This window comes from Balaenoptera borealis, assembly GCF_965194805.1.
Source record: "Balaenoptera borealis genome assembly, chromosome: 5".
In the NCBI taxonomy this organism is placed as follows: Eukaryota; Metazoa; Chordata; class Mammalia; order Artiodactyla; family Balaenopteridae; genus Balaenoptera; species Balaenoptera borealis.
This window is the reverse complement of record NC_138862.1, coordinates 66,269,587-66,279,823: the sequence shown is the minus strand read 5'-3', so window position 1 is coordinate 66,279,823 and position 10,237 is coordinate 66,269,587. Positions and strand designations below refer to the sequence as shown.

The 10,237-nt window shown below is 43.1% G+C and overlaps 1 protein-coding gene across 4 annotated transcripts; it reads right to left on the bottom strand.

The window, feature by feature from the left end:
• Positions 1 to 219: 219 nt before the first annotated feature.
• On the bottom strand, positions 220 to 10,138 carry LOC309630124 (uncharacterized protein; the record flags this gene model as incomplete). Of its 4 annotated transcripts, XM_082395000.1 has the most annotated exons (4): positions 2,794 to 4,318; positions 6,324 to 6,428; positions 7,606 to 7,715; positions 8,192 to 10,138. In XM_082395000.1, one exon carries the CDS (start codon positions 10,136 to 10,138, stop codon positions 9,530 to 9,532), a length of 609 nt encoding a protein of 202 aa, XP_082251126.1. In that variant the 3' UTR covers positions 2,794 to 4,318; positions 6,324 to 6,428; positions 7,606 to 7,715; positions 8,192 to 9,529. The 4 variants fall into 4 exon arrangements, with proteins under 4 accessions (XP_082251127.1, XP_082251126.1, XP_082251125.1 ...); XM_082395001.1 differs by lacking the exons at positions 2,794 to 4,318; positions 7,606 to 7,715 and adding an exon at positions 220 to 544; XM_082394999.1 differs by lacking the exon at positions 7,606 to 7,715 and having other exon boundaries at positions 2,794 to 5,396.
• Positions 10,139 to 10,237: the final 99 nt, after the last annotated feature.

The window sequence follows — 10,237 nt, the reverse complement described above, 5'->3', positions numbered from 1 at the left end:
AGTTTTCTCAATTTGCTGTGAGCAAATGTGTTTCCCACCATATCTGGCACAGTTCTGGGCATGCAGCAGACACATAATAAACACTTCCTAATGGAATCAGGATATTCAATATTGTGTTTTTCAAACACAAACCCAGCAACATTTATAAAAATTTTATAGAACCACAGCCAAAGCATTTAACGATAAAAATTGGAGGAACTGGATCACTTTTTTAAAAAAAATATTTATTTATTTATTTGGCTGCGCCAGTGTTAGTTGTGGCTTGCAGGATCTTTGTTGCTGCATGTGGGATCTTCATTGCGGCATGCAGACTTCTTAGTTCCGTTATGCAGACTTAGTTGCAGCATGCATGCAGGATCTAGTTCCCCGACCAGGGATTTAACCTGGGCCCCCCGCATTGGGAATGTGGAATCTTACCCACTGGACCACCAGGGAAGTCCCAACTGGATCACTTTTGATAGGAAGACTAAATGTAAAACTGTATTCAAATTGTAAAGAAATAATTCGAGAAAATAGAAGAGTACTGACGAGAGGACGTGCTCAGCTGTCTCAGACACGTTGATTCCGCAAAAAGAAAAAAAACATCTGTGTTAGTATTTTTCTGAGACTCCTGAATGCTCCTAAAAAGTAGTAAGATTTAGGATTCTTTTTCCTAAATTATTACTTTTATCTTCAAGTAATGGGCACTATCAATACATATACAGTATAAATTATAAAAATAATGAATAATAGACAAAGCAAAATATTAATGGGTTTACAAAACTGAGCTATAAACCCTTCCGCCAAGAATCCTTTCTGGTCTGATATATGGTACTTCCTACTACCCTCTGATCTGGATGTCATACAGGAACACACATTCCTTGGGGCTTTGTGCATTCTCTCCCATCCCCTTTCAGAATTCCATCCCACAGGGCACAGGAATGAAGTCAGAGCAATGATGCCTCTTGATGGCCACAATCCAAATGAAACTGTGGCCTGACTGAAGAAGACAGGCCCTCTCTGCATTCTGGAATTCCTTCTTGGATAATCCATGGGACTTAATTTCTCTTCAAATGTTTCCCCCAACTCCAAGTTAAGCTATTTAATAGCCAAGGAACAGAATGACAATTTTCTTGTAACTTTCACATTCAGCATCAACCAGACATAGATTAAAGACCTAAAGAGTTTTGTTGTATTCTCAGATTTGAATCCTAGTTCCATGTGAACAAGAAAATATGACCATTTCTGATTTACTGCTGGCTAATGAGTTCTTAAAGTATTTGTTCCAACTGAGAGTTTTGCAGACTTTTAATACATTTAATGCACATAAAACACGGCTGAATCACCTAGAATGTTGTAAAGAAGTATACTTGAGTCAAAGTATTCAATCAATACGTACTTGTCGTTTTCAATTCATGTGAATTCACTTATTTAGTTCAATGTGGAAATATTAACACTCGTGTCTAAAGAAGCCCTTTCTTAAAATTGTGAATAGAAATGGAGTAAAAGAAATAAAATTGAAACAGCTCAAAATAATCTAATCAGTTCTAATGTATTAACTGCATGATTATACCCTCTTTGGAGCAAAAATATGACAAGCATAAAAAACTAAAAGGATTCACCGAGTGTTTGCTTTCTTTTTATTTTAGATAGTATACTCCTTTAGATGTTAGAGTATTTATATGATCAAAGGCTTGATATGAAACTTTTAATATAACCAGAGTCTACTTCATAGTGGCAATGTTTCAAACACTGTCCCTCTTCTTTTTGGGTAGTCATCCATTATTTTCCCATTTGGGCACACCTCATTGGTTATAAGAAGCATGATCAAATATGTTGTCTTGTTACCCTGGGCACATCTCATTGGTTATAAGAAGCATGATCAAATATGTTGTCTTGTTACCCTGGGCACATCTCATGGGTTATAAGAAGCATGATCAAATATGTTGTCTTGTTACCCTGGGCACATTTTCAGCAACGGGAAAAACCACACAGTGTATGTTACCTCAGAGGCTCTCCTGCAGTGACAATGTCTTACCTCTGCTACCTCCCATAATTCTCCACTGTCTACAAGACAAAGCCCAGATTTCTTGGTGTAACATTCAAAGCTTTTTCAAATCTGGCCCCAAACTACCTTTTAAGCTTTATCTTCCGTTAGTCTCCTTTATCGGCTTTCTGTTCTAGCCAAACTGGCTTTCCTACAGTCAGATGAACAGACTCACACTGTCCTTAATTGCTCTGACAGCTGGATCCACCTAAGTTTACTAAGAAGGGGGTTTGTCTGATGGGTTGGAAATGAAGTGGCAGAAAATAGTTTATTTCCTCTTTCCTTTCTTCATCTCCAAATCCTACTACCTATCCTTTAAGATTCACTTTAGATTGAAGTGTCCTCCATTTACCTATTTTAAATAGGACAGCATGACCAATTCATTTGAGCATGAGTAACAACCATATTTGCAAATTATGTTCTGCCTTACAACTTGTTTATGGATTCAAATATGATCTTAAATAATTACTTATTTAGCTTTTCATGAGGTTGTTTCCCCAGAGGATAAGTTCACCGAGGGCACAGAGCCACTCAGGTGGCTCATGTACTTCTTTATATCAGGTGCCTAGCAGATGTCTTGCATGTAACAAATGTTGGCTAGTTTTATTAATACAGTATATAATTTATATTACAAAGGATTATCATCAGTAGAAATGTTGGCATTGGAAAGCTTTGCTGAGAAATTTGGAGTTTTTGTTAAGAATTCCATGTAATGAGAGCCATTCTGAGGAATATATGAATCACAGTGAAGAAAAGAAGGGAGCCAATTTTCTTTTAAAACCCAACAAACATTAATTTATTGTAAAAATATGACATGAAAAGTTAAAGTGAATATTTTCATCTATAATATCCCAATATATTAACAAAATTATTCTAATTTCTGTCTTCCTTTTCAAACTTGATCCAAATGTTCATATTTTGCAGAATTGGAAATATGGTAATATACAATCAAGTTCTATATTTTTAAATTAGTATTGAGTTGCTATGTCTTTGTATTTATTCTTTTTTCTGTTTACATAATATGGACTTAGTAGAACATAATTTACTTAACTACACCTTTATTATCTGAGTCTGTTTCCCTTTCTTTTCTCTAGGCCCAGATCTTACATGCTACATAATTTCAAACTACCTCTAGTTCTCTGAATACCTTGTAACATATATTTCCGCCATTGCATAACTTCTTTTTGCCCAGAATGTTCTTCTCTTCCATCATCTAAAAAATTAATCTTTGTTTAAAACAGTGGTCTACAAGATGAATGGATAAAGATGTGGCACATATAAAAAATGGAATATTACTTAGCCATAAAAAGAAACAAAATTGAGTTATTTGTAGTGAGGTGGATGGACCTAGAGTCTGTCATACAGAGTGAAGTAAGTCAGAGAGAGAAAAAGAAATACCGTATGCTAATGCATATATATGCAATCTAAAAAAAAAAAAGGTACTGATGAACCTAGTTGCAGGGCAGGAATAGAGAGGTAGACATAGAGAATGGACTTGATGACATGGGGTGGGAGGGCGAAGCTGGGGCAAAGTGAGAGTAGCATCGACATACATACACTATCGAATGTAAAATAGTTGGCTGGTGGGAAGCAGCAGCATAGCACAGGGAGATCGGCTCAGTGCTTTGTGATGACCTTAGAGGGGTGGGATAGGGAGGATGGGAGGGAGGCTCAAGAGGGAGGGGACATGGGGACATGTGTATGCATATGGCTGATTCACTTTGTTGTACAACAGAAACTAACATGGTATTGTGAAGCAATTATACTCCAATAAAGATCTATTAAAAAAAAACAAAAAAAAAACCAACAAAAAAAAAACAGTGGTCTACGAACTTTTTTGTTCTTATACTGTACTAGTAAAAAATTTTAATATCAACCTCCAAAATTTCTGCATACTTATAAAACATATATTCTTGAGCTAACCCCCAAATATTCTGCATATTTATAAAACATATACTCTTGAGCTAATATGATATGTATATATAAGACACATACAGGAATAAAAAAGGATAACAGGCATAATAAGTAATATTTTAAAACAATATTATTTAAGACCCAATACTTTTTAAAAATTAATTTATTTTTGGCTGCATTGGGTCTTCGTTGCTGCACGCAGGCTTTCTCTAGTTGTGGTGAGCGGGGGCTACTCTTTGTTGCAGCGCGTGGGCTTCTCATTGCGGTGGCCTCTCATTGCGGAGCACGGGCGCGTGGGCTTCAGTAGTTGTGGCGCATGGGCTTAGTTGCTCTGCGGCTTGTAGGAATCTTCCTGGTCCACGGTTCGAACCCGTGTCCCTTGCGTTGGCAGGCGGATTCTTAACCACTGTGCCACCAGGGAAGTCCCCCCAATACTTTTTTATTCTCACCGCTAATCCCCCACCCCCCCAAATTATTAACTGTCCCAGATGCATAGTCTTTAAATGTTTTGCTAATTGTGAAGACTTCACACTGGCATTTGCTATATCTGTCATACTTAACCTTAGGGTAAACTTTGACTAAAAAATAGTGGATGGTTCATATTTCAAAAATTCTTGAGAATTCCAAAAATTTCAGGCCTACTTCTTGTCCAATTTGATTAGCTCATTACTGTTTTTAACCTATTGATGTGACTGATGAAGAGTTCCTACTAAGAGTAGAATGTGAGCTTTGCCATTTTGTTTGTTCTTTTATCTACACTTTATTTGCAGGAATCATTTTCAATCTATGAGGGTCAAGTTAGTTAAAAATCAAATAATATGACTGCAAATCCATTAATTAAGCACAAGTAAAGTGTCATATGTTGCTGAAAATTTTAAAAAGCAGGAGGGTACCGTATATTCACAATCCCTTCTAGGCTGTGGATTCATCCCCTTCCTTTAGGAAAACTGTATGGTGGACCATGTGACCCCTTCCTTTGACATAGGGACTGAGGAGGGCACCACTGTCTACCAGTAAATTAACCATTGGAAAGGTAATTTCTTACGTTTTAAGATAAAAATAAGATTTAGTAGTTCTAGCACTCCAAAGGATCATCCTATACAACCTCTGGGTATATACACGCAACTTTGGAGACCGGTAGTTTACATACAGCTTGGAAAATGATCTCTGGGCCGCTTTTCTTCCATAGCTGCCCAGATGACATTGTGGTGTTGTCTGTTTACACGTCTCCACTCTACAAGAGCTCCCCCTAAGACTGGAGCAAGACAGTCACCTCTGAATGACTTTTATTCATCTTCACACTCCTGTATTCCTAAGACTTGGCACAGTGTCCTATAAATCAAATTGAGCAATTTCACACTGCTACTTTTTTTCTTTGGTTCTTCTGCAGTCTTACCTTTGTTTTCTCTTTTTAAGTATTTTGTTTCTTATGTAAAGGTGGAAAATGAAGACAATACTGGAAATCATGAATACAATAAGTATCATCCAAAATGCCATCAAAATGAATATTTCTAGACTCCTATGTGTGGGTGTGCAAGCACACACACATATGCAGTTTTACATAAATGGGATAAACAATGTTGTTTTTTGATGGAGAGCAGAGTAATCTAATATAAAGAAGCTGGATCAAATATACTCGGCTATAGATTCCATTCCAGCTCTGCCATTTTCTAATTGTGTGGCCTTCATCAATGTACTTATTGCTCATCCCCCCCTCCCCAATCTATTAACAAAAGAGTTAATAATGGCAATCTCTTGAGGTTTAGGGAAGGACTGAACAGGCACTCAGTAAATGCAAAATTTGTTCCTTCCTCTTCATCTTCACATTGACCTTGTTATTGGAGGGTTTTCCTAGGGTTCATTACTAAACAAGTCTTTTCCATCTTATAGTATCTGACTGCAAGTATCTGGAGCAGAGACCATATCTTATTAAATTTTGAAGGCCAGCACCCAACAACATTTAGGTGTTTAATATACGTTGGCTAACTAAATGAGGTCCTAGGAAGAGTTTGCTTGTGAACTTCTGTTTGTACTGACTGACCCTGGGTTCATCTAAATAAACAGCATCTCATATTCTATCTGCTATCTTCATTATTAAACCTGAATACATGTTCTTCTAGTTTCAATTAAAAATGCAGCTAAGTGATTCTGAGCAAGTCACTTACTCTAGTGTGTAGTTTCCTCATTTGTAAAAACAATAATAGTTCCATAACAGTACTTCATAAACTTCATTAACGTAATAGTACTTCCTAAGTGCAAAGTGCTATACAAATACATGTAATTACTACAGAAGCCAGTTCATTGTGCACTTTAATTTATAACTCTTACCTTGTGGACAGGCTCACCAACCTCTTTTTTTCCCCCCCTCTACTACACTACTTACCTGTTCTGTATCATCCAGCTTTCCTATATTCATCTTTTTCTAGTCCTCTGGTTGGTTACTGTGGCTCAGAATCACTGATATTTGCAAGGCACCACCTGATGAGCCCTAAAGGAAACCAAACCATTAGAAACCAAACTAGGGGATGTATTCACAACCAGGCACACACAGTTGAAGACATAAGGCTTAGAATTTAAGATAAAGCAAGACCAGGAGAGGTGGGGACTATGTTTGAGAGAGAAGTACAAGAGATCTGAATCCTGGTTCTGCTTACTTTAGCTCTGTGGACTTTAGATAAGTCAGTACACCTTTCTGACCTTCAGTTTCCTCATCTTTTAAGTGGAGGTGATAACAGTACTTACATCATACGATTATAATTTGAGATAGCATGTGTGAAGCACTTAAGAACAGTGTCTGGCACATTATAAACACTCAGGAAGCATTAACTATTAAAATTATTAAAAACTGATAAATGGTTGACAGCAGGTGGGAAGGTAGAGGAAGAATTTGAAAGGTCAGAGAAACAATCATGGAATGTTAATTTCAGTGGTTCTATATTTTTTCCTAAACTTCTCCCTCCTTATGTCCTAATTCTAGATTGAACTACTTTTTTTTTTTCCTATAAAACTTCCCCCCTCTTGGTCAGATTTTTTTATTTTAAACAGCATCAGTTCAAAATATTTGAAGGCAGCAACAGTAAAGCTACTAATCATAACCTTACGGTAGACTATTTTTGTACTTTATTATATACAAAAGAATAGCCATGTTTCCAATTTGTATAACCTAAACATTTGTTATTCACTTTCCTGCTGGTATAACTGGGAGTAGGGATGGGGAGTAAAGAGGAAGGCAGGATTTCGAGCTTTGCCTCAGTGTTTTAGGGACTAGTGGCAAAGGTCTTTCATAATAGTTTGCAGGGAGAGGCAACAATCATTTGACAAAATTGCCATGCACTGAGTTTGCTTTTAACATTCTTTACCCTTCTCCATGACATCCAGAAGCCTCATGTTCTCTCTTCACTGCAAAGAACAAGAGCTGCTACCACTCCTGGGGTATATAAAAAACCTCTCTTCATTGCAAAGAACAAGAGCTGCTACCACTCCTGGGCTATATTAAAAAACCTATGTCCAGGTTTGAGATTACAAATTGATTGCATGTTGGCCACATCTACCCCGGGATGTTTTTAATTCGGCCTGTAGGGTTTGGAAATATTGGTGTAAAAATCGAGGGGTTTCATACAAAAATCCTGCTTTACGGTTTCTCTTGGGGGAAAAAAACAGAATACCTCAGAACACTGGATCCACATTCTTCAGGGCAACAATCTGCTAGAGCCGAACAGCTGCTCCTTTCAGTTACAGCACGGACACTCCAATTTGCCACGTTGCTTATCATTCCCTATTGTTTTACACCAGGCCAGTTTCACTCATTTGCTTTGCTTTTCTGGCCCCTGTAGACATCTGAGTTTGCAAACACTATCTAGACCTTTCCGTTCTCCCATCAAAGCTTACTTTGTTCTGTCGCAACTTCCTCATCAGTTTTCCAAAGCAACAGCTAGTTAACCTGACCAAGTATGTGTATTTTTATATGTGCTCCCAGAGATAGTATCTTAACAGAAAGGGATGACTCTGCAAGTGGAAATTACAGACACCACGGGATTGATGGCAACTGTCCTTTCTACTTTTTCTGTAGCCATACCTCACTGTCCTTAGGCAAACCACGGGAATCTGACCACTGGCCTACGTGCGAAACCAACTTATATAGTACTTTTATAGATCACCCTAGTTCCAAAGAACCAAAAACTACAAAGGACTATTCTGACTCCCCGTTTCCTCAGTCTTCGGGATATCCGACCTGACGGCACTTCCCCTCACCTGTTTTTGGGGCCCGTTCTGCGCTGGGCAGTCGCGCCCGAGGAGCGCGCGCAGCCAGCATGAGCTCATTTCTCAGGGGCCTTTCTGGAAGGCCGGGCTTGGCCGGGCGCACGAGGCGCAGTCGCCCTCACTCTTATCAATGGCCTCCGCGACTGGGCGGGGCGCGGCCGCCGAGGGGCGCTGCCTCTCTGGAAGCTTTGTTCTCAGTTTAGCGCCCAAGAACTCGCACCCAGCCGGGGAGGCGCCCTGGATCCGTCTGGCCCTTCCGGGGAAGACGCCGGCGCTCAGGACGCGCTCTCCTGGGCGGAGGGGCGCCTCGGGCGCGCAGAATTAGCCCCGCCCCGCCGAGAGCCTCCAGTGGGTGGGGAGACCCCTCAACCCTCCGTTCGCTCGAGCGCTCCGAGCCCAGCGCCGCCGACCGCAGCAGTTTCACACCGGCTCGCGAAGGGCTCCCGCTCCCTATCTGCGGTTTCCACACAAGCTGCAAGTAGCCGCAGGCGAGCCCGTCTAACCATCCGCCACGACCCCAGTCGCGCTTCTCCCCGCTCCTGGGACCGCCACCGGAGGCCGAAGGCCAATCACACTGCAGCTAGGTCTTGCGATTGGACGGCAGCGAGGGCCGATTGGCTGCCGCTACCGGTTTCGACCTCCCTCCTTTTCCCTTTTGCCCCGACTCCGGCTCCAGAGCTTCAGGCCAATGAGAAGGCGCTTTATAGATGCCCTCCCTTCGCTCTCAACTTCTCCCCACCTCGTCGAGGGAGGAGACGTCCTGACTGGCCAGACTGTCCTCGGAAGCCCCATTCCTTCACCAATCACCGAGGGAGGTGCACTCCCAGCGGAGTTTCGGCCAATTACAAAGCGGCCCCGGCGCCCAGCCGTGCGGTTTCACCAGTGACTCCGGGCTTCACCGTCCTTAACTCTTCAAGCTTTTTCCTGAGGGCCGGCGACTCTGATTGGTCACTGTTGCCATTGTCGAATTTCTCCTCCAGCCAGCCACAAGACAAGGCGAACCCACCTTCTTCTCGGTCGGCTATCTTCGGCATTTTCCGTCCTTGGGCGTGAATTTCCAGCGACACTTTCTAATTGGCTCCTCAGGTCGATCGGCTTTTTCCGGGAGGATCCGCAAACAAACGACATCCGTGATTGGTTCCGCTCGGGCTTCGGCTCCCCTGCCGAAGGGGGAGGACACTCGGCTCGGCCGGCGATTCCCAGACGCCTGTTACGCGGACGCGGGGGCGCTGGGCGGTGTAAGGCTGGGTGGGGGAGGAAGGAGGCGGAGGACGAGTAGGAGGGGGGAGGGAGTGGGGGAAAGCTAGGCGGCTGCGCAGACGGCACTCCTCACACAGAGCTGCCCCCGACCCGGGCGAATGCAGGCTTGTGCTGCCGCTGCCGCCGCCGCCGCCCGGGCCGAGTGACAAAGGAAGGAAGGAAGCGAGGAGGAGCCGGCCCCGCAGCCACTGACAGGGCCCGGGCTGGGGGCAAAGCGCGGACACTTCCTGAGCGGGACCGTGCAGAAGCGAGGGGCGGGAGGGCGGCCGCGCTGGTGCCTTGGACGGGGGAGGGGGCCCCGAGGGACGGAAGCAGTTGCTGGGTTCCCATGTCCCCGGCGTATGGGGAGCAGTCGAGGAGCCGCTGCCTGGGGTCTGAAGGGAGCTGCCTCCGCCACCGCCGCCGCCATGGCCGCTGGATCCAGCCGCCGCCTGCAGCTGCTCCTGGCGCAATGAGGAGAGGAGTCGCCGCCACCGCCCGCCTCTGACTGACTCGCGACTCCGCCGCCTTCCAGTTCGCCGGGCCCGCGCCGTCAGGCTGCCGGATCCCGCCGCTGTCGGAGCCGCAGCGTTTCCCGACGCATCTCCGAGCCACCCCCTCCCTCTCCCTCCCTCCTTCCCATCCCCCTTTTTTTTCAAGCGTGAGACTCGTGATCCTTCCGCCGCTTCCCTTCTTCATTGACTCGGAAAAAAAATCCCCGAGGAAAATATAATATTCAGAGTACTTATTTTCAATCAAGTATTTGCCCCGTTTCACGTGATATATATTTTTTAGGAC